General features: G+C 41.0%; 1 protein-coding gene across 10 annotated transcripts in view; it reads left to right on the top strand.

Moving 5' to 3' along the window:
- Positions 1-25,579, top strand: part of inpp4b (inositol polyphosphate-4-phosphatase type II B) — an 801,341-nt gene that overhangs the window by 432,589 nt on the left and 343,173 nt on the right. For 8 of the 10 annotated variants that reach the window (XM_073042760.1, XM_073042761.1, XM_073042759.1 and 5 more), the window contains one exon: positions 25,021-25,139. In XM_073042760.1, coding sequence (XP_072898861.1) covers positions 25,021-25,139 — 119 coding nt within the window. Of the gene's footprint in view, positions 1-22,806; positions 22,914-24,895; positions 25,140-25,579 lie in introns of those variants that run through there. The other 2 variants (XM_073042768.1, XM_073042766.1) reach the window with 2 other exon arrangements.

Here is a 25,579-nt window from a genome sequence, read left to right as displayed (position 1 = left end):
GCCTTTTTAGTTCCTTTCTTAAATTCTGTTCAATATCCCCAGTAAACCTCAAGTGATTCATTCAGTCCCAATTTCCTGTACCTGACATATACTTCTTATTTTTCCCTGATTAAACCTTCAATATCCTTTGTTAACTAGGATCTAGGGTTCCCTGAACTTACCATTCCACTTATCAGATGTTGTTTCCCCACCATTAATCACTCCTCATCAACATTGTCTTATACTAGTTTAGGATCCTAATGTAAACATTACCTTTTATTTTTCCCATGGCTATCTTGAAGATTACTGAACTGTGGTCATTGTTCCCAAAAGGTTCACCCATGGACACCTCAGGAGTGCAACCTATCTGCAGTGCAATGTACTCTCACCTCCTGAATCCCTCTCTGTCATGCCTGAAGCTTCTATCCGCTGGAGCTTTAAGCTGACAGCCCTGTCTTTCTATATGTGACATATCTACAAGGAATGCTATTGCAGAAAGGAATCTTCAAGGTCTCTCACCATCCAGGCCATGCCCTCTTCTCTTTGATACCATCAAGAAGGAGTTACAGGAGCCTCAGGACTCACACCACCAGGTTCAGGAACAGTCACTACCCATCAACTATTTTAAACAAGAGGGGACTTGTTTGGTTACTTCACTAAACTTCACTCATCCAAACACTGAACTGTTCCAACAACTTATGGACTGACTTTCAAGGACTCTTTATCTCATGTTTTCAATATTTATCTCTATTTATGTATTTATTAATTATTATTAATATTATTATTATTTTGTTTATTTTCCTTTGTATTTGCACAATTAGTTGTCTTTTGCATATTGGTTGTTTGTCTACCTTGTGTGCTATGTACTTCGTCCTCCCCGCTATACAACAGAGCCTGTCATGATACAGCCAGTTTGGTTGCTGCTTTTCTCTATAGGTCTGGGACTCCTGACTTCTGCCTGGTTTGCCACATTTGACAAGAGGGGCACTTTTCTACCCTACCTCAGCTTACTGCATTGTTGCACAGCTTTCTTGCTGAAACCTCCCGTCAAAATCTCTGCATTTTGCTCTCAAAATGTTCACTCCAGTGTAATAGCTCCTGCTCAGCCTACCATAGTTTATAGCTCAAAAATCATCCATCCCTTTGCTCCACAGACGTTGTTTGACCTGCTGAGTTCCTTCAGCAAATGTAGAACCCCCATTTAAGGAAAAAGGGAGGACGGAAAGGGGGAAAATGGACAAATAATTTTGACAGAATTAATCACAGAAAATATTAGAAAATATTACCAAAGAAGTATAATGAAGCACTTTGAACATAATAGTAGGGTTGGGGAGAATCAACATGGATTCATGAGAGGGAATTCATGTTTAACAAATCTCAATGATTCAGAAATAGTTTCTTCCTGCCTGCTGTCAGATTTTTGATGGCAGATCTGGAATCATGAACACTACCTTTTTCTCTCTTTTTGCACTACTAATTTAATTTAACTTTTTAATATACAGTATATATAATTTACTGTTATTTACAGATTTTTAAATTATGTATTGCAATGTACTGCTGCTGCACAACAACAAATTTCACGACGTATGCCAGGGATTATAATCTTATTCTGATTCTGAACTGTGAGGGTTTTTCGAGGTTGTAACCAGCAGAATACTGAACTTGGATTCAGTGGATGTGCTGCATTTGGACTTTCAGAAGTTCTTCACTGAGGCACGTATAAGTTACTAAACAAAGTTAAACAAGGTAGCATTGAGGATTTGGTGCAGAGATGGGTCAGAGTTAGTAGATGATGGTATGGCACTGGGGTCCCAACTGTTTGCAGTGTCATTGATTTAGACGAGGGAGCCAATGTAATAAGTCCACATTGGCTGATGATGCTGAGATGCATGTCAGTGTGGACACTTCAGAGAGATATAGAAAATCTGAGTAAATGAGCAAGAATGGGACAAATGGAATATAATGTAGAAGAAAGTGAAGTCATCGTCTTTGTAGGAAACATTAGTAAAGGGGTGTGTTTTAACAATGAGATTGAAAGATGCTTATGTTCAAAAGGACTTGGATTATTTGTCTCAGTTTATTGAAAATTAACACGCAGATTCAGCAAACAATCACGAAGAGAAAATGTGTGTGGGAATTCATTGATTAGAAAGGAAGGATATTTTACTGCAATTTTATAGAGCACTGGTGAGTTTGCACTGTATATAATTCAATTGGTCTACTCCCTTTGGAAGGATACATGTAACAGAGGGAGTGCAATGAAGGGTCACTGGATTGATTTCTAATATTGGAGTGGCGAGTTAAGTGTCAGGATGAGAAGGTTGCTCTCTGAGGAGAGATTAAACAGACTGGGTCGAGACTGCATAAATGGCTGCTGTCTAGACCAGGGGTCACATTTAAAATAAAGGGGAAGTAATTTAGCATGAAGATGAGAAGAAATTACTTCAACATATGGTAAAGAATCTTTGGAATTCTCTATTTTCGAAATTTTGTCACTGAGGATATTCAAGATAAAGATTGATGGATTTTTGGATGTTATGAGAGGTGGCAAAATATTGTTGGGGTAAAAGAGGTAAATAATCAACCATGATCTCAATGAATTACAGAGTCGATGAATGCTTCTAGTTCTTATATTCCTATATATCAACAATTTGAATCACCGTCCCCTTAAAAATTTTGTCATGATTCTAAAAATAGTGTATATAGGACTTGGCCAAAATACCCTTCAATTTGAACATGAAACAGAAATTGTGTGCTGCCTCACCCACTTACCAACAACAGAAAATTGAAGGAATATTGTGAATCTCTATCTTACCTCTTACAATGAATAAAATGCATGCAAAATGTATAAAAATGTGTCCATGCACATAGCTGGCTTGTGGCAAAATACAAATTAAAATGCAGATGAAAAACAATAAGTGACTTTTTTGCGTTTAATGTTGGCTACAGAAAGCTTGACTAATCAAGACAGCTTCAGTAATATGAGCCATAATCATCTATTTAGTGGAAAATATGGTCAATAAGTCTGCAGATGTCATTTAAATTGGTTCCATTCAGATGGTTGTCACTATCCCAGAAGCATATTAGATTTTGACGTTTTTTTTCCTTCTAAGCATTATAAACAAGTCGTTTGTGGAACCGTGTTTACAATAACCACACTGTTTTCTCTTCACTTAGCTGTGAAGCTTTAAACTGCAGCAATATTGTTTGGAGCCATTCCACTCTCAGTTTAAAGAGTACTCTGATGGATATTCACTTGATACACTGTTCATTTTAGTACTAAATATGTTGCAGTATTTGATCATTAGGGATGAACTGACTACAATAATCTGGATATTGATTCGAGCCAGTAAAAATATACATTTGTTTTTCAGGTTGAACAGTGAATTTTATGATAAGGAAAAAATGTAAAATTTGGTTCATTTTCAAATTTAACTTCTCATTTGTTATTGAATCTTCTATTCTTGGTAATGCACAGTTTGACCTTCAATTGTTCCTCCTGGGTTGCTTAGTTTTATACACACCAGACCATAAGACCATTAGACATAGGTGCAGGGTTAGGCCACTCTGGCCATTAAGTCCACTCCGCCATTCTGTCATTGCAGATTTATTTTCCCTCTCAATCCCATTCTCCCGTAACATTTGATGGCGTGACTAATCAAGAACTTTAAATATACCCAATGATTTGGCCTCCACAGCCGTCTGTGACAATGAGCTGCACAGATTCACTACCCTCTGATTAAGGATGTTCTTTCTCATCTCTGTTTTAAACGGGTGCCCCTTTATTCTGAGGCTGTGCTCTCTGGTCCTGGTCTCCCCCACTACAGGAAACATCCTCTCCACATTATTCTATCTAGGTATTTCAATGTTTGGTAAGTTTCAGTGAGATCCCCACTCATTCTTTGAAATTCCATCAAATGCAAGTACACAGCCATGAAACACTCCTCCTATGTTAACCCTTTCATTCTGGAATTATCCTTGTAAACCTCCTCTGGACCTTTTCCAATGCCAGCGCATCTTTTCTTAAATAAGGGGCACAAAACTGTTCACAATACTCCAAGTGTGGTCTGATCAATGCATTATAAAGCCTCAGCAATATATCTTGGCTTTAATATTCTAGTCCTGTTAAAATAAATGCTAACATTGCATTTGTCTTCATTACTACAGACTCAACCTGAAAGTTAACTTTCAGGGATCCTGCACAAGGACTTCCAGGTCCCTTTGGGCCTCTGATTTTTTCAAATTTTTCCCAACTTAGAAAATAGTCTATGATTTTATTCCTTCCACTAAAGTGCATGAACAGATGTTTCCCTACATGATGTTCCACCTGCCACTTCTTTGCCCATTCTCCCTATCTGTCTAAGTCTTTCTGCAAACTCCCTGCTTCCTCAACACTAACTATCCCTTCCCCTATCTTTGTATCATCTGCAATCTTGTCCACAAGGCTATTAACTCCGTCATCCAAATCACGGCCATATAACGTGAAAAGAATGCGGTCCCGACACTGACCCGCTCGGAGCACCACAAGTCACTGGTAGCCAACCAGAATAGGCTTTATTCCCACACTTTCCCTCCTGCCGTTCAGTCGATCTTCTATCCATTCCAGCATCTTTCCTGTAGCACCATGGGCTCATATCCTGTTATGCAGCCTCATGAGTGTCATCATGTCAAAGACCTTCTGAAAGTCCAAATAAACAACATCTACTGACTCTCCTTTATCTACACTGCTTTCTATTTCCTGAAAGAATTTCAACAGACCTGTCATACAAGATTTTCTCTGAATCAGAATCAGAATCAAGTTTATTAACATTGGAATGTGAATTGAAATTTGTTAACTTAGCAGCAGCAGTTCAATACAATACATAATCTAGCAGAGAGAGAAAAAATAATAAATAAAATAAAACATAATAATAAATAAACAAGTAAATCAATTATGTATATTGAATAGATGATTAAAAATTGTGCAAAAATGGAAATAATGTATATTTAAAAAGTGAGGCAGTGTCCAAAGCTTCAAAGTCCATTTAGGAATTGGATGGCTGAGTGGAAGAAGCTGTTCCTGAATTGCTGAGTGTGTGCCTTCAGGCATCTGTACCTCCTATCTGATGGTAACAGTGAGAAAAGTGCATGCCCTGGGTGCTGGAGGTCTTTAATAACGGACATTGCCTTTCTGAGACATCGCTTCCTAAAGATGCCCTGGGTTCTTTGTAAGCTAGTGCCCAAGATGGAGCTGACTAGATTTACAACCTTCTCCAGCTTCTTTCAGTCCTGTGCAGAGGCCCCTCCATACCAGGAGACCATGCTGACTTTGGCCTATTTTATTACATGCCTCCAAGTATCCCGGAACTTCATACTTAATAATGGACTCCAAGATCTTCTCAACCAATGAGGTCAGGCTAACTGGCCCATAATTTTCTTTCTTCTGACTCATTCCCTTCTTAAAGAATGAAGTGACATTTGCAATTTTCCAATCCTCAAGAACTATTCCAGAATCTAGTGACTCTTGAAAGATTCATTACTAATGCCTCCACAATCTCTTCAGCTACCTTCAGGCCTCACAGCATCCCAAGCACCATTTATTTAGTAATAACAACTGTGCTCACTTCTACACCTGGACACACTCAATTTTTTGGCATAATGCTAATGTCTTCCACAGTGATGACTGTCACAAAATACTTCAAGTTTGTCTGCCATTTCTCTACCCCATTTCCCCATTACTACCTCTCCAGTGCAATTTTCTAGTAGTTCAAAATCCACTCTTTCCTTTCTTTTACTTTTTGTATAACTGAAAAACAAAACTTTTGGTATCCTTTGTTATATTATTGGCTAGTTTACCTTTGTATTTCATATTTTGCTTTTTCTCTCCTTATGGCTGTATTAGTGAGGAAGGAAAAGGGGATTCAGAACAAATCCCAGGCTGTCACATGAGACTAGTTTGAATAACTTCCAGAAATGTGAACAATAACTCCAAATCTGAGTCAGCCAGGGCTGTAGTAGGTAAACAATAATTGGATTCTGAAAGTGAGCTGGGATTTAGCTAGGATTGCCACTTCTGATTGTTATCCAAACTTGTATGCAAGTTTCTGGACTTATTTTTCACTGTATGTGAAGACAGAATGTTTGATCAAGATTCCCAATACAGCTTTTTAAGATGGTTAGACAGTCCAAAATGAGCCATTCTATTTCTGACCTCATGAGGTATTAATGACATCAGTTTCTAAATTTGCCTTTTCCCCCCAATAAATCTTGCAATCATTCAGCAAGGTTTTTTAGTGTGCTAGTCATTTCTGTTTCTTATTTAATCTCAAGTTTCTCCAGCTCATTAATTTCCTGTTTCTGATGCGAATGAAATTCATTAATAAATGAGGGTTTTGCTTTTTCAAACCTGTCATGTTGCCACAACCCCTCATAGTTTGCAACAGAAGATGTTCACCCTATTACTTTGCTGCCATTGTTTTTATGACGACTGCTAGTCTAACCATCTTGTCATTATTGTCAGTGTTGTCACTGTTTGTGTGAATTTTTCGCCACTTCTGTTGCCAGATAAATACATCATAGAACAAAAATCCTGCTGGTTTAGGTTAAGTTTGAGGTTAAAGTTAGAGGAACCAAATTCTCTAGCACACAATAAAAGGTGACAGAATCACACTGTGCAAATTGTCAAACCTTTCATTGCAATTCTGGCAGCATGTGAATTTTATGCTACAAACTCATTTGAATGATTGGAATGACAAAGCAATTATGCTGTTGATTGGTTGCCTGCAGCGGTAAGAAGCAATTATCATGAGTGCCGAGCACTAGTTATAGATAGCAAAATGGACATATGTGGTTGTTAGAGCAGTGAATGATTGACTTGCAGGACTCGAAAAACAATAAAGAAAGGCAAAACTGAGTGGGAGTGGATAGACTGTAGGAGAGATGTTCTTTATTTGTAGGGACCAGAGGAGGCTATCTGGACCCTTGATAAAAGGTAACGTGGGTGGATAGATATTAAACTTGTGCCACAAGTCAAGTCCCAAGGAAACGGATGCAACAAAGTTTAGTGACCTCAGACAAATGGTCGAAGTCTAAGCGCACCCAGAAATGCCCCATCTTCAAAAGCATCACTAACACCATCCTTAACTTACTTTCACCATAACACCATTTGTTGGATCATTTGATCTAACAATTCATATATTCTATTTTAACCAACCTTCATCTATTCCATTTTAACCATTAGCGCCACTGCAAGTTACACACATACTACATCTTCAGCGAGCACACGTTGCCTATAATTTAACCATGGCAACTAAATTAATCAAACACGTAATATTCACCGATACACTTCTGTCTCTTTTAAAATCTTAGGTTTTACATGACCAGGGGCAGCTGGAACAAATTGTAGGGACTCAGTTGTTTCTGCAGTCACAAAAACCCCATCTGGATAGCATTGCCATTGCTGAATTAACAGCTTGCCATAAGCCCAAATTCACTGAAAATTACAGTAATTCTCCTTCTTGTATCCCACTTCCTCCTCACCTCACAATCTGTTTGACCTTCAAGCTGCAGATAATGTAATTCTCACGTCTCCCTTTCCACAACCCCTGAACCTCACCACCCCCCTCTTTCCTCTTCCATCACCTGTGATGTAGCCTTGTGTGTTTCTTCTCACGGATGCCCTTTAAGAGCAATCAGGCCAGGCAACGGAGGATCAGAGGACAGGGATAATGAAGACAAGCATCAAGTTATTTCACCTGCCACCAGCTTTGATACAGGCGTCATTTATAAGGCATGGCATGGACATGGCATATGCATGTGGTGAGACAGTTGAACTGGCACCACAGAAACAGAGCAGATGCCATCTTACCAGAGGATGAAGTTGAACATGAATTTTGCTGCAGAGGACTTGGATGAATTCTTCAGTGATACTTGTACAGAAGAAAATTGCAAACAAAACAAAATTTGCAAATGCTGGAAATCAAAGTAATACACACAAGGTGCTGGAGGAACTCAGCAGGCCAGATAGCATCTACGGAAAACAGTAAGCAGTCGACTGTTCTCTCTTTTCCAAAGATGCTTCCTGGCCTGCTGAGTGTACTGAAGAAAATTGGTTGGATGTGTATATTGATATTCTTACAAAGCTTGTTAGAAAGCCTGGGTTCAACATCAAGGGGCATGGAGGAGTGTGGCACCAATTTGGCTGAGGGGTTTGATTAGAGCACAGAGTTCATTCTTTCTGACAGGAAAGTGATGGCCATCCATTAGTGCACTTTTAGTTCCAAACATAATGCACCAGCTGGCAGCTGATGCCAGGTTTTCTATTCAATTGAAGTAGCATTGATGCATTATTGTTCCAGTGAAACGGTGTTCTGTTGTTATACAAGGTCAGCTCGATTGTGGATCATGGTATGCAAATGAGCTGAAGTGATAACGCAGTGTGCAACTCACCTGCACTTCGTTATTCAAAAGATAATGATGGTCAGTGTTAGTACTAAACGAGCAGCCAAGCACCACCACAATCCCCTGGTTGCCTGGTTACTGTATTAGGGTGGTTACATAGGGACTGGCAATGTTTATTTAGCTCCCGGCTCCTCATACCATTCAGAATACTGTGCAGTGTATCTGAATGTGTATAATGATAGTATCGGTACAACTTGCAACATTATCAAGCGGTTAATTAGGATCTCAAAGCAACTCTTGAGCTTGGTTCCTTAAGGTTGTCGTAGCTGGGTGGGGGAGGGGTGCCGTCAGGGTGCAGTGGGGAATAAGCTCCCACCACGTATTAAATGCTCCCAATGTAATACGTCTCACATAGCCTCTGACAGCCAAGTCCGGCTCCTGGCCTTCACAAGCGGCTTAGCTACTAGGCCTGGCAGAACCACTTCTACTGACAGGAGAAAGGGGCAAAGGCAGGTTACTGGCACCTAAAAATCAGGCGCTTCATGCAGATGGGACTCGTCAGTCGTGGTCGGCAGCTCATCTAGGAGAAGGAAAACTCTGATCTCAAACCTCTGCTGCCTTTCGGCTATACCCATTCACGGGGAAAGGTCTGGAACAGACCAAGATTGTCCTTCATTCAGTTCAATGCTGACTTGCAATTCCTGTGACGCTGCTCGTGCCAAACTGATTCAGTCTCTGCCATTCATTTGCATTTATCAACTTTGCGGAGAGGGGAAGCCTGCTATGTGGGCAACAGCTTGCTCTCCATATCGTACAACCCTGGCCTGTGTATCATGTAGACAGCTTCACACAATACCCATGGTCGACCCCGACCAACTGAGAGCCTGATTTTAAGATTCAGTCACTTGGGTACTGCTTTACACTGTGGAGAAATGCTTGCCCTTACAAGGTAGCCTGTTTTGTCCATAATTTGGCATTATGCAGACACCGTGCTTGCCCACAGCTGGGTAATGTTAGACAGAAGGGAAGAGAAGAGGAGTGGGCAGGGAAGAAGGCAAACTTTACACATGCCTTTCTGTTCCCACCATCAAGGTAGTCTGATAGAATTGTGCTGTCCATGAAAAGACAATTGGAAGGAATCACCGTTCCATCTACAACTGAATTATTTTAAACTTTCAAGCAGCAAGTTCTGTACGACATTCGAACTGTCTGATAAATATAGTATTCATGCACTGAAATGCCATAAAATTAGTATCTCCAAAATAACATTGCAACCACCTTGATATTTACTGATAATACTCCAACTAAATTCTGCACTCTCAACATCCAGGAGATCCCATCGGCCAGATATTTAACTGGATTGACTATATAATTATTGGAACTAGAAGTGGAGGCCAGAGGCTAGGTATTCCACAGCACCTGGCATCCTCAACAGACTTCCACAGGGAAAAGTTAATGGAATACTTCCCAGTATTCACAATACTCAAGGAGCCCGCCATCATTCGGGGTGTGTAGCCCACTTGATTTACAGCACATCCACTTCTCTGAGCAATGCCATCCTCCATTGACAGTGTATTGCTGACGCAGTGCAAGGTACGCCCCTGTAATTTGCCAAGGCTCCCTTTACTTTATGCTTAATAACTACCTCTCTTTAAAATAACAGAGCAGCAATCACATCGCAATTGACCTCCAAGGGCATCCTGATGCGCCAAAATGCCTCTATTTCTCTATAACTCTTGAGTTATATTTCTTGCAGCTCCCAACCTCACAGTAGTGTGAAAGTACATTTGCCACAAGGATTGAAATATCTCAATAAGGCAATTGACACACAGCTTCTTAACAGCCATTAGGGATAACCACAAGTGCTGGTGTTCCTGGCATTGATTATAAGGAGGTGTTGGCAACATCAAGTCCAGTGGAGTGCTCTTATTCTTCAAGTGTGCTGACCATCACCAACACACTGTTCCACCAGAGAAATATGGTGAAAACGTTGTGGATGCATCCCCGCTCAAAGACTTGGCATTTTAGAGATTATGTCATTGTTCAGAGAGTAATCACAGAGATGTTATGAATACAAGAGCTATGATCAGTGATGCTAACATCAGCTTATTTGCTCACAAATAACCATCAAAGTCATGTGGAAGAGCAGAGTGCAAAAGAAGCAAAGCCATCCCAAGTTCAACATCCAAAAGACACAGTGAAGGTACAACATCTCCTGGCTGCCCTTTCTGAAAGACTCACGTTGAAGCACACTGGACCACACTGAATACCACCATCTTGGACATTTAAAAACATCATTGTATACAAGACCAAGAAAAAACAAAGATTAGTTTGATGAAAATTACAATGAAATAGAAGAGCTACTCAACAACAAAAAGAAAGCTTTCTGTGCCTGGCAGAAGGACATCACTGCAAGGCAAAAAGGGAAGTCCACTCCAAAGCTAAGGCCATGGTCCAGCATAGAGTAAGGGAAAGAAAGAATCAGTAGTAGACTGAGAAGGTCCTAGAAATACAGCAGCTTGCTGGCTCTGGTGATATCAGGGATTTCTTTATTGCCACTAAGGCAGTGTATGGCCTAAACCTCCTTCACTCCAAAGATGGACAAAAGCTGCTAAAGGATAATGGTGCCATCAGTTCTCAATGGAAGGAACACTTTCAGGAGCTACTTAATCGCACCATCACTGTGGATATTGAAGTCATCAACCAGCTCCCACAGCGACCCATGAAGGAGTACATGAGTTTGAGGCTTTTGTTAGTCTTGCAAGACCATGGATCTGCGCCTGGAAAGAGAGGGTTTACTCCCGAAGCCTTTCCCATGAGTGGGTATGGCCGCAAGGCAGCGGAGGTTTGAAATCAGAGTTTTCCCTCTCTTAGATGGACTGCCTTCCCTGGCTGACGTGCTCCATCTACGTGAAGCACTGGTTTTACGGTGCCAGGGCCCGCCCTTGCCCCTTCTCCTATCAGTAGAAACAGTTCTGCCGGGCTTAGAGGCTAAGCCACACAAAAAGGCCAGGAGCTGGACTTGGTTGTCAGAGGCTATTTGAGGCGCATGCCGTGAGGAGAACTTTTAGATAGTGGGAGCTTGTCCCCACCACCACTCCTCAGCTTGACAACCTTGGAACCAAGTACATGAGTAGACCCCTAGATTCAAAGAGGTGCAGACAGCTTGCAAGAAATTGAGGAACAACAAGGCTGCTGAATTCCTCAAGGAAGGTGGCATAGACCTTTTGAATCACCCTCATGCCTTGCTTGTCAAGATCTGTGACCAGGAGAAGATGACAGCTGAGCGCAGAATAGGCTGTGAGAGTGAAGCTTTTGCCAGGCTGAGAGAAAAGGTTTTTGAGGAGCGGGATATCAAGACCAACACTAAGCTTCTGGTCTATAAAGCTGTAGTCCTCCTCTCCTTGCTATACGGAGCGGAGTCATCGACAACATACAGCAGGCATGTAAAATCCCTAGAAGCTTACATTAAAGATGCCTCCAAAAGATTCTGAGAGTTAGCCTGAAGAACAGGCATACTAACTCCAGCATCTTGGAGGAAGCTAACATTAACTCCATAGCCATAATCGTGACTCAACACCAATTTCAATGGGTCGGCTACATCATCCATATGCCTGACTCCCATCTTGCTAAACAACCCCTGTTCGGCCAACTCAAGGATGCAAAGTGCACTCCTGGAGGGCTGAAACAGTGATTCAAGTACAATATCAAGCCCCTCTGCGGAAGTGCCAGATCAACCTGAATGCACAGGACAGGGAAAGCTTGGGGAGGAACGTCTATGAGGAGACTGCACAGCTCAAAGAATACCTCAGCTGTGTTGCTGAGATGAAGCTGCTTCAACGTAAGGAGAGACTGGGAAAGATTCAACCAGCTACATCCACCACCACTTCAATGACCTACACCTGCCAACACTGCAGTAGGACTTGCTGATCACAGAATGGCCCCTTCAGTCATCTCAGGACCCACAAATGACCAGATCAATCACCAGGAGAAGAATCATACTCGACTATGAGTGATCACTGATGATGATGATCATAAGTGAATAACAATGAAACATACTGCCCCATATTTACTGTCTTGGATGCTTTCTCATGCAGAATATTTCACTGTTCACTTGTCCACAGCTGTTCTGTGCAAAACTCAACTAAGCTGACATTCAAAATCACAAACACAAGAGATTCTGTGGATGCTGGAAATCAAGAGCCACACAGACAAAATGCCGGAGGAACTCAGCGGGTTGGGCTGCATCTGTGCAGTGGAATAAGCAGTTGATAGTTTGGGCCTGAGACCCTGGGTCTGAAACATTGACTATTTATTCCTCTCCAGAGATGCTGTCTGACCTGCTGAGTTCTTCCAGCATTTTGTGTGTGTGTGTGTGTGACATTCAAAATTATGCTGTTCAAAGCAAAAGAAAAACATTAAAGATCTGTATTTGCCTCTACACTTGTCTCCTGTCTGCCTTTGCACTTATTTAATGTTATTTGTAATGTCGTAGGGCAGCTGGGTGGCTACTGAAGTCCAGATTTGAAAAGAACCCAGAGAGTAAGAACAAAAGGACTTAGGAAATGGCCGTATTGAGCCTGCAGCCATCAATAATAACACGGGTAGCCCATGCCTGCTTATTCCTCAAACCTTCTGCTCTACTTAAGGTTCAAGCATCAGTCAGACTCAGCGTTGAATACACACAGTGACTGAGCCTCTGCAGATTCCTTTGCAGAGAATTACAAAAATTTGCAACCCTCCCAGGAAAGAACATTTACTTCAACTCAGCCTGAACAAGTTGACCCTTTATTCTCAAACTATGTTATGTTTTAGACTCTCCAGCTACAGGAAACAGATTTTCAGTACTCACCCTGCTAATCCTTCTGAAAATCTTATAGGCATTGCAAATCTTAGAGACAAATTCAGATTATGGGCTAGAAATTCCTCATTGCCAATTTTCCCCTGTAAAACTACACTGTTTCTTTAAGGAATTATTGTTTAGTGCAGGTTAAAAACCAGTTTTGTTGCAACCCTTCATGTAACACAAAGCTGTTTCAGAAAATAATGGGCTCTCTACAGCTGTCGTCACTTAGCCACACAGCCGAGACCTATCAGCCAGCTTTTAAAGACACACATGCACAACCCCGTCAGCACACTTCCACTACTGGGTATGGCTTGGTGTCATTTATTCAAGAGGACAGGAAGTACACTCTATGAGAGCATCTGTACATCCCACCGCTTGATGGAGGGATGACATATAATCGTGGAGACTCTCCAGATCTGAGGCACATCCTACTGCCCCAGGGTTGCAGCAGGGGTAATTTGCAGAGCAGGGGGAGATGCAGGCACCAGTTACTGCAGAAAGAAAAATGCCCTTGCATCAGTTCATCGATCTCTTATATCCATAGGAGCTCAGATACTGGTACCAAAGAGAATAAATTAGATCAGAGAGTCATACTTCATGCAAGAAGACATCTGGTGCCAGTTGGTTTGCAGTTCAACAGGAGAGGAAAGAGAGCAACTGCCTTGGCCAGAGAAGCATAATCCAATCAGTAGAGTTAACTTAGATAGATACTTTATTCATCCCCATGGGGAAATTCAACATTTTTTCCAATGTCCCATACACTTGTTGTAGCAAAACTAATTACATACAATACAATACTTAGAGGGGTCAAAGCTCCACGATAAGGAAGAATTAGGGAAGTTTTCTTTGCATGACACTCTAAAATAATCAATCCATTGGCCAGACTCAGTAGGATGAGTTGATGTTTAACACGGGGACAAAATCAATAAGGGTGAAGAATACAGGACTAAAGGTGTTATGTTTTCATGCACACATATACAGAATAAGGTAGACGATCTCATAGCACAACTAGAGATTGGCAGGTATGATGTTGTGGGCATCACTGAGTCGTGGCTGAAAGAAGATCATAGTTGGGAGCTTAACATCCAGTGATACACCATGTATCGATATGACAGGCAGGTAGGCAGAGGGGTGGTGTGGCTCTGTTGATAAAAAAATGTAATCAAATCCTTAGAAATAGGTGACATAGGGTTGGAAGATGTAGAATCCTTCTGGATATAGTTAAGAAATTGCAAGCATTAAAAAACTCTGATGGGAGTTATATACAGGCCTCCAAACAGTAGCCAGGATGTGGGCTACAAGTTATAATGGGAGATAGAAAAGGCATATCAAAAGGGCGATGTTTCGATAATCATGGAGTATTTCAATATGCTGGTAGATAGGAAAAGTTAGGTTGGTGCCGGATTCCATGAGGGGGATTTGTAGAATGAATATGAGATGGCTTTTAGAGCAGCTTGTGGTTGAGCCTCTAGGGGAAAGGTAATTCTATATTGGGTGTTATGCAGTGGTCCAGATTTGATTAGGGAGCTTAAGGTAAAGGAGCCCCTAGGAGACTGTGATAATAATATAATAGAATTCACCCTGCAGTTTGAGAAGGAGAAGCTAAAATCAGATATATCAGCGTTAGAATGGAGTGAAGGGAATTACTGAGGGATGAGAAAGGAGCTAGCGAAGGAGACACTAGCAGGAAGGATGGCAGAGAGGCAATGGCTTGTGTTTCTGGGGGAAATTCGGAAGGATCAGAAAAGATATATCCCAAAGATGAAGAAATATTCTAAAGGCAGGATGAGGCAACAGTGGCTGACAAGGGAAGTCAATGACAGCATTAAAGCAAAAGAGGGGGTATATAATAATATAATTATACAATTGCAAAAATTACTGGTAAGTTAGAAGATTGGGAAGCTTCTAAAAACCAACAGAAGGCAAAAAAAAACACTCCAGTCTGAGAAGGGAGGGAGTCAGAAGAAAGGCAATTATAGACATTGGAGTCTATTATTAAGGACGAGCTTTTGGGGTGCTTTGAGGCAGTTGATAAAATAGGCCAAAGTCAGCATGGTTTTCTAAAGGGCAAATCTGCTGGAATTCTTTGAGGATGTAACAAGCAGGGTTGACAAAGAAGAGTCAGTAGATGTTATTTATTTGGATTTTCAGAAGGCCTTTGACAAGGTACCACACATGAGGATGCTTAACAGGATAGGTACCCATGCATATTTTACAGGAAAGGTATTAGTATGGATACAGGTTGGCTGACTGGCAGAAGGCAAAGAGTGGGAATATATCGGGCTATTTCTGGTTGGCTGCTGATGACTAGTGGTGTGCCTCAGGGGCTGGTGTTAGAACTGCTTCTTTTCATGGTATATGCCAATGATTTGGATAAAGGAGTTGATGACTTTGTGGCCAAGTTTACACAAAATACAAAGATAGTATTGTGCCTGTAGCAGGACTTAGACAGATTGGGGAATGGGCAAAGTACTGGCAAATGCAAAATAATGTTGGGAAGTGTATGGTCAGGCACTTTGGCAAATGGAATAAAGGCATGGACTATTTTTTAAATGGGCAGTAAATTCAAAAATCAGAGGTGTAAAGGGACATGGGAATCCTCATGCAGGAATCCCTAAATGTTAATTTACAGGTTGAGTTGGTGTTACAGAAGGCAAATGCAATGTTAGAATTAATTTTGAGAGGAGTGAATAGTCCCAGGTATGGAAGGGTTAACATGCAGAGCACTTGATGGCTCTGGGCCTGTATTCTCTGGAGTTTAGAAGAATGATAGTGATCCCATTGAAAACTATTGAATATTGAAAGCCTTAGATAGGGTGGATGTGTTTCCTATAATGGGGGAGTCTAGGATCAGAGGGCACACCCTCAGAAACGAGGGACATTCACTTAGAACAGAGATGAGGAAAAAATTCTTTAGCCAGAGGGTGGTGAATCTGTGGATTCACCAAGTCATTGGGTATATTTAAGATGGAGGTTAATATGTTTTTGATTAATGAGGGTGCCCACGGTTGCAGGGAGAAGGCAGGAGACTAGGGCTGAGAGGGTTAATAAATCAGCTGTGATGGAATGGTGGAGCCGACTCAGTGGACCGAATGGCCTAATTTTGCTCCTATGTCATATGGCCTTACTATCAGGAAAGCTCACCAATGACTCTGCTTTCTGAGGAGGCTGAAGAGAGCTGGACTATGCACGTCTATCCTCACATCATTCTACAGAAGCACAGTAGAGAGCAGCCTAACAAGCTGCATCATGCATGGTACGGAAACCGTACTGCAGTGGACAGCAAGCCTCTACAACAGGAAGTCAAAACTGCCCAATGCATCACTGGCACCAGCCTACCCACCATCAAGGACATTTAAACAGAAAGGTGCTGGAAAAAAGCCAGTGACATCCTGAAGGATCCCACTCACTCTGTTCATGGACTCTTTGTCCCGCTTCCCTCAGGGAGGAGGCTACGTAGCATCCATGACAGGACCACAAGACTCAAAAACAATTACTTTTCCTAAGGCTGATCAACACCTCCACTCACTAGCCCACCCCCACCACCTCCATTTTATCACTTCCTGTCAGAGTAGCTTATGCACAGACCCTCCTGTGTCTACCGTCACTTTACGGATATACAATCTATCTATGTATATCAGCTATCGTGTTAAATTATGGCTTTCTTTATCTCATTGTGATTCTTGTTGTGCTGCACTGAATCTAGAGTAACAATGATTTCATTCTCTGTTACACCTGTGTATTGGAAATCACATCAAACAATCTTAAACAAAAGAAAATCTGCAGATGCTGGAATTCCAAGCAATGCACACACAATGCTGGAGGAACTCAGCAGGCCGGGCAGCATCAATGGAAAAGAGTCCAGTCGACGTTTTGGGCTGAGACCCTACAGCAGGACAATCTTGAATCTTGTATCTTGAGTGTGTGGTCGGCTATTCAAAGCACAAAAGGAATGCCTTTGTAAGCATATGTAAATTGCACTCCATGGCCATATGTTGCAAAACCCAAGGCCCCCTTGTTGTCTAATATTTGTCAAAGTGGTTAATTATTCAAAGTAGTGAACAGTGATCCTGGCTGTACGAGAACATTATAGTGTATCATAGCATGAAGTCACATGAACTTAGTCGGTCTCCTTTATAGAGTCCAGCATCAGAGAGCTGCCGACAGCATCCAATCATCACCAAGCTCCTTTACACTATGAGGACTTAATCGTAAATACAATAACGGACTTGTACAGATGATTTAAAATGGCTTACTATTCAGACAATGCATCCTCAGAAAATCAAAAGTAATACTTTGTGAGAGTAAGTCAAGTCTGAATCAGATAGGCAGAGCAGAAGTGAACAAGTTGAGCTGCCTTAGGAATTACCAGGATGTCATTACACTGTAATTCTGACAGTCTATGCTTCATTTCTTGTTGTTTGAGAAAATTCTGTTATTCAAGTCATTGTTGAAAATAAAAGAATTCTGATATATCTCCACAAAGTACAACTGGGCAGCTTGCATGTTGCATTTCTTTCACAGAGCTTCGTGGGTCCATTTGTAACTGCTGACCTGGTATTCTGTTGAATCAAGGGGAGATTATTGTGCCCTCCTGACCTACTCCAGCAGCGCTGCTCCTTTGCAGTTTGTCCTCATCCATAATATCCATTAGTGCCCTTGACTGCTGGTGTTGCTAAAGTGGACCAGTTGATGAGCTCCTGAGGGATTGGTAAATAGAAAGAGCTGCTCACCAGGAAGACATACATCCACTGAGATTAATTGCAAATCTAGCAAGTACGAGACATGTAATGTGAAGTCAGCTCGGTAATAACTTAGCAAGCCATTCATAATTCCGATGCTGGAAACAAAACAATGGGTGCTGGAGCACATTCTGAACTAAGTAATTTAATTGAATTTAATTAAAAGTTACATTACGGGTTCAGAGCAAGCTGCCAGTACTTCATCCTATCATGCTGACTGAAAAATATTCTTAAGATACTGTAGAATATGAATCAGATTTAATATCACTGGCATATATTACAAAATTTGTTACTTTGCAAAAATAGTGAGGTAGTGTTTACAGGTGGGTTCATGGACTGTTCGGAAATCTGAGGGCAGAGAGGAAGAAGCTGTTTCAAAAATGCTGAGTGTGTATCTTCAGGCTCCTGTGCCTCCTCTCTGATGGTAGCAATAAGAAGAGGCATGTCACAGGTGATAGATGTCCTGAATGATGGATGCCACCTTTTTGAAGACGTCCTTTTGTAGTGAATTAAGCAAGTCAGAGAGTATGGTTTAGTTATTTGAATGTGAGTGTACAGGATGGACAGCATGCTGTGGGGGCTTCTGAGAACCTTTCCACGATAAACACTGCCTCACATCATGTTTAGGAGGACCAGGGATGGGGCTCTTGAGGCTGACAGTTAGTGTCTCACTTTCACCATCTTCCTGTAACTTTCACTCCCGGTTGATGTCCTGTTCTGAGTTTAGATACTGTTTTATCTTGGCTCTTGGTTCTTACCTTGCTCTATCTTGGCAGACAGTGGCTGAGTTGTGTATCCTATTTGCTGAAAACTGAAGTTTGGCATAAATATGATGCAGTCAGCAACATTTGCTTTTTACCAGCCCTGTTGTGAGATTCACTGAAACCATGGCCGTGGTGTCTACAAGACCACAAGACATTGGAGCAGAATTAGGCCATTCAGCCCCATTGTCTTCTCTGCCATTCCATCATGGCTGATCCCAGATCCTACTCAACCCCATATATCTGCCCTCTCGCCATATCCTTTGATGCCCTGATCAATCAAGAAACAATCAACTTCTGCCTTAAATATACCCACGGGCTTGGTCTCCACCGCAGTCTGTGGCAGAACATTCTGCACATTCGCTAATCTCTGGCAAAAAAATTCACGCCTTACCTCTGTTCTAAAAGGTCACCCCTCAATTCTGAGGCTGTGCCCTCTAGTTCTGGATACTCCCACCAGAGGGAACATCCTCTCCACATCGACCCTATCTAGTCCTTTCAACATTTGGTAGGTTTCAATGAAATCCTCGTGTATTCTTCTAAATTCCAGTGAGTATAGACCCAAAGCTGCCAAACGCTCCTCATATGTTAACCCCTTCATTCCTGGAATCATCCTCATGAACCTCCTCTGGACTCTCTCCAATAACAACACATCCTTTCTGAGATATGGGACCCAAAACTAAGTGTGACCTGACTAGTGTCTTATAAAGCCTCAGCATTATCTCCTTACTTTTATATTTTATTCCCTTTGAAAAAAAATGCCAACATTGCATTTGCCACCTTTACCACAGACTCAAACTGTAAATTAACCTTCTGGGAGTCTTGCACGAGGACTCCTAAATCCCTCTGCACCTCTGATGTTTGAACCTTCTTCCCATTTAGATAATAGTCCGCACTATTGTCCCTTTTACCAAAATGCATTATCGTACATTTCCCAACACTGTATTCCATCTGCCACTTTTTTGACCATTTTTCCAATTTGTCCAAGTCCTTCTGTAATCGTATTGCTTCCTCAGCACTACCTACCTACCACTCCACCTATCTTTGTATCATCTGCAAACTTTGCCACAAAGCCATCAATTTCATTATCCAAATCATTGACAGACAATGTGAAAAGTAGCGGTGCCAATACTGACCCCTGAGGAACACCACTAGTCACCGGCAGTCAACCAGAAAAGGCCTCTTTCATTCCCACTTGCTGCTCGCTGCCTGTCAGCCATTCCTCTATCCATGCCAGTATCTTTCCTGTAACACCACAGGATTTTATCTTGTTAAGTAGCTTCATATGTAGCACCAAATCAAAGGTGTCACTGTGTCTGAAATATTGTTCATCTCATGTGCATGGAGCTGTGGGAAGGATGATCAGAAGAAGATATTTTTGATCCTATAAGATACATCCCATTGGGTTGTGTGGACCTCACAAGATATGAGATAACTACGATTGGCTATGGCATTGAATTGTGAGAGCCACCAGCAAACCTGAAATTGATCATTAGAAAGGTCCCTTAAAGCTTCACTTTAAGAACTTCATATTAGAACCTTTCTAATATGCACGTTAAGGTAACACATATTTATGAGATGAGAATGGAAGCTCTAATGTTCACAGGAATGAACGGGCTTTGGGGACCCTGAAATGAGAGTGACTACCCATGGCTGGTCTGTTGAACCTTGTGGGTTGATTGGGAAACTAGATGTATCTGGGTTTTTAGCTGTAGAGGTAATAAATACTGCAATGATGATCAGATTATGATACGTAGTTACTGTATATAGCAAGAAGTTGAGAGGGAGGGTGACCATGATTTAGACTGTGAGAACTGTGCAGGGATGTCCGTGACTTCATACTTGAGGTTTTATGAGGTGACAGATGTGAGCAAGGAAAGCACAAACCTTGCTTCTCCAAGATGTATAGGTAAGAACCTGGCTTGCTGTGAAACCAGTTCAATAAGTGTTGATCCCAAAGCCTTGATTATCTCAAATGCTGTGGATCCTGTGAATGTCTGTTTACTTGTAAAACACACACACACTTCATCATTCAGATTGAAGTAGTAAATAAGATTCAATTTTGGCTTAGCAGGAGAAGCCAGAGAGTGGTAGTAGATGGTTGGTCTCTGAGTGGGGGCCTGTGACTAGTGGTATGCCACAGAGATCGGTGCTGGGTCCGTTGTTGTTTGTCTTCTATATTAATGATTTGGATGAAAATGTGGTAAACTGGGTCAGCAAATTTGCAGAGGACACCAAAATTGGGGTGAGTGGACAGTGAGGAAGGTGATCATAGCTTGCTGTGGGATGTGGACCAGATAGAAAATTGGCTGAAATATGGAAAATGGAATTTAATGCAGACATGTTGTACTTTGGGAGGACAAACCAGGATACAACATAGACGGTGAACAATAGGACACTGAGGATTGCAGTGTAGCAGAAGTATCTGGGAATACAGATCCATAATTCCTAGAAAGTAGAGTCACAGTTGAGGGTCGTAAAGAGAGTTTTTGGCACATTGGCCTTCATAAATCGATAGATTGAGTTCAGAAGTTGGGATGTTACAGTGGAGTTGTATATGACATTGGGTGAGGCCTAATTTGGAGTATAGTGTGCAGTTTTAGTCACCAGCCTACTGGAAAGATATCAATAAGATTGAAAGGGTGCAGAGAAAATTTACAAGGATATTGCTGGGTCTTGAGGACCTAAGCTATAGGGAAAGCTTACATAGGTTAAGACTTTACTCCTAGGAGCATGGGAGAATAAGCACAGATTTGAAAGAGGCATACAAAATGATGAGGGGTATAGATAAGGTAAATGCAAGTAGGCTTTTTCCACTGAGGTTGGACGAGAGTAGAAGTAGAGGTCATAGTTCAAAGGTGGAAGGTAAAATGGGAACCTGACGGGAAGCTTTTTCACACAGAGGGTGGTGTGAGTGTTGAACGAACTGTCAATGGAAGTGGTGGATGTGGCTTCATTTTCAACATTTAAGAGAAATTTGGATAAGTACATAGATGGGAGGAGTATGAATGGCTATGGTCCACGTGTATGTCAATAGAACTAAGCAGAATAACAGTTCAGTGCGGACTGGATGGGCCAAATAGCCTGTTTCTGTGTTGGTATAGCTCCATGACCTATGAAGAGGAGAGGTAGTTTGAGACAAGTTGCCACTGTAAATCAGTTTAGTGCTTGAAAATGTATGGAAGTGTGCTGAGGAAGTAGTGAATAGGTAAGGTGGTGTCGAGTGATATTAATACAGATGTGGAACGATTGGCCCTTAGATTGAACTGTTGTAAAAGTAAAGGTGTTTCATCTATTCGTAAACAACAGCTACCACTATGCAGACCAGTGTGGCTGAAAGTCTTCTCAAAGACAAACTTGGGGAAGGTACAGAGATTTAATAGCATCGGGAAACATAAAAATCTTGCCAAAACATTCAATGGGTGCCAAGACATTTAGAAATATGTGCAGATTTGCTGCACTGAATGTTCAAGCAATTATTAGCACCAGAATGTTATCTTTTGGAATCGTCTAAAGGAAGGTCTATATCACCTCATTCTGTTTTGAACCCTGGTGAGTACTGGCCTATCCTACTGAATTTGTCTTCGTGAGAAATTTCAATGGTCCCATAATTAACAAAATGAATCACATCTGTACCACTTCCAAGATGAGTGTATCCTTCCTTGGCTGCAGAGTCTAAAGCTGGAGCCTGTTCCAAGTGTGCTGTCACTGACACTCTGAATGAATATAGCAATGCTTCCTTACATAAACCACCTTTCACTGAAGGCCAGCACACAATTTAGCTTCCAAATTGCTTTTTGTACCTGCAATTTAACCCATTTGTTTCAAAGCAAACTCATCGAGGTTTGTGCACCAGCATTTACTTGTTCCTTATTATTTCAAAGATAGTCTGTGGGTCTTGTAAGAAAATTCTGGCAGTTCAGTGATGAATTGCTGCTGTTTGTTCTCTTTAGTGTCAGCAATTTAAGAACACCCATGTGAACTTGAAGGTCTCAGAGTTTCTGCTTAGGTTCAGCCCATAGATCCCAGCTGGTCTTGACATGCAGCACAACGGCAGTGCATGAGCCTGATGAAATCTCAGCAGTTACACTGGGGAATCTGATCGCTGAACCAGTGCCAGTTTAGAGCAGGAGCAGGAACAGTGAACTTATTCATTTGAATGGACAGAACTGGCTGTGAGACTTGAGAGAGAATGACAAGTATAAGGTAATCTAGATTAGTTTTAATTAATTGAATTACTTTAATTTTTTTTACAAGTGTTTTTAGTGACTTATTTTAAAATACTTATTTAACCTTTTTTTGAATTGTCACATTAACTTTCAATAGTTTTTTGAATGTCTTTGAATTTCAGTGACCTTTAGAAATTTTCACTTTTAGCAAAGTTAAGGACAAGAATTTTCCAGTTGTCCAGGTTCTGTAAGTCATTTTGTGAGCAGGGTTTGGTGAGGCCCACATGTGCAATTTGGCCTGTCCTGTTCCCTTTTTTTTCTGACCAGTATGAGTAACTTCACACTTCTTTGGAAGACTTGTGGCCTAAATGACCCAGCCTTAGACTACACTTTTATACCTGGAGCAGTAGCTGTTCAAACTGAGTTGCTGAGGAGAAACAGTCGGGGCATATGCAGAAAGCCACTAGAGGAATCATGAAAACAGCTGGTCTAAGAATGGAAAAGATATTAGACATCATATTTATTGGTCCTTATGTTGCCACAGTCCTTCTTTTAAGAGGTGTAGCTAGGGCTTCAACAAAGCTGAGCTGGCTTCAACTACTGCAATTTGCCAACAAAGTCATGCTAGTGTAGTGCATGTGAGTCAAATGACTACTGATTAATCTTGTAGTGCTGGAGAATGTTTCTGTGATTGCTCCAATGTAAATCAAATATTAGTCATTGCAATTGATTAATATTGCCAAATAATCTTAGCAAGCTTTTAGAATAGTGTCAGTAAGTAGAGCTTTTTTTCTTTGAAGATCTTTATGCTCCACTCCCTTATTGGATCCAACTATCTAACTATTATTTTCTTTGCAGTTTAACAATTAATTATCTGCCTGTATTTTATATAATTACTTATATACAAGCAACTGCTTACTATGATTGCTAGTGGTTATAGTATGCGTAACTGTTTAATATGCCTCTAGTGGCTATACAAAGTATCATTCTGGAAGCTCTTCGTTCTACATTAAGTGAATAAGTGTTTTCTCATTGGTTAATTTTTACTGCAGTATTAACTAAATGCATTATAACTGGTTAATTTTTAATCTATGGATTAGAATGGAATTTTTCTTATCTCTATGGGTATAAAATAGCTGAATACAAAGCAGCGCCATCTTAATCCTCTTCTTAATCTTCTTCGTCTCTTGTCAGTAAGCCCTCTGCTACTAGCTTTTGCGCCTGTTTCTTCTGTTCTCTCAAAACGATTGTGAAGCAACAAGTTTTATGCCTTGTCCCTGACTTCTAAAAGTATCTTGGATTAAAACACCAAAATCTATCACCCCAAATATCGTGTTTCAGTGATACGTATTTGATTACTGTGCACTGTTATTTAACAGTGCTCCTGGAGAATTCTGTTTAAAGTGCACTGCAGTACACATTTCAATTCTTGAACCACATTCCGTCTGGCAAATGCATTAAGCTGATTGATCTGCACCAGCTTGCAGCCAGCCAAGACAGTTTTCCAAAATGTTTCCTGCCTCATTAATGCAATTTAAAATTGGAGAATCTCTTATTTCAGTGAAACATTTCTTAAAAAGTTACACTGTGCCTAGTCCTTTGAGATTTGTGATTGGGGTTATTCTACTTTTTGCTGATGATGATGTGGAATCATTCCTACATATGTAATAACACTGAATGAGAGGCAGAAAAGTACTGAAGACAAGCAGGTTTCTGCATGCAAAAACTATTCGACTCTACTAGAAGCCTTTTTTGTTCCTGCTTAAAATTATATTGGATCCTGTGGCGTAACAGATGGTAGGGTGAGTTATTGCCTGATAAAACATGGGTAGTGAATTAACACAATGATACACTGTATGTTCATGCATGTGCAGATCAGACAACTGAAGAACATTTGACAGTATAGCATTGGCAGGAAATCAAATAAAGGATGGTATAATTTATGGAAAATTCTCTAAACAAGCTTTGACATGTGACTTCCTTCAATAAGCTTTGCTTCCAAGGACTTCCTTTAGTTGGAAAGTTCCTCTGTAAAGCAGACTGCCGTGTTGTGGCTACAGCTATGCTGTTCAGAAGCGAGCTTTTATGTTCCTAATATATTTTAAAAAGTCCTGCTTACAATTCTTTTCTGCATTTTATGCCAGCATGCAAGGAACTGGTGGCTACAGCTCGTGATCGGAAGCCGAATGCCTTTGTGCAGATCGCAGTCATAAATCCTACACAGCAGAGCCTGACCAGATACTCTAATACTGAAACAGTGGAGGTGAGTGTCTCAGTGGTACTTAATTTCAATTGCCTTCTGTGTATGGATTTCCTAATATTTACCCTCAGAAATTTGTGAAGTCCCACCCCTAGCCCCAGAACTTAAGCTGTTTGTGTTTGAATTAAGACTATATGCTCCCAGTAAATTGGAGGAGCCTAATTTTGTGGAACCTGTGAATAATGTGTTAGAAGTCATAGCTAATTTCATATTTTGAACTTTATTACTGATGGCAGAATTTGCTTTTTAAAAGAGGATGAAAATGATATGTTGACCAAATTAAAACTAGGGAAGGTGATGACCGGACTTTGATACAATTTTACTGAAAAGGAGCAGTTGACAGAGGGCACAATACTCCTAATATTCTTCACATCAGCAAAACAGGTTAGCAGAAATACCTACCTGCAGTTCTCGGAGGATTTTACATGCTGATATCTGTTTCT

Source organism: Hemitrygon akajei, chromosome 4 (assembly GCF_048418815.1).
Source record: "Hemitrygon akajei chromosome 4, sHemAka1.3, whole genome shotgun sequence".
Lineage (NCBI taxonomy): Eukaryota > Metazoa > Chordata > Chondrichthyes > Myliobatiformes > Dasyatidae > Hemitrygon > Hemitrygon akajei.
The sequence above is the reverse complement of the archived record's forward strand: the minus strand, read 5'-3'. Positions and strand labels throughout refer to the sequence as shown.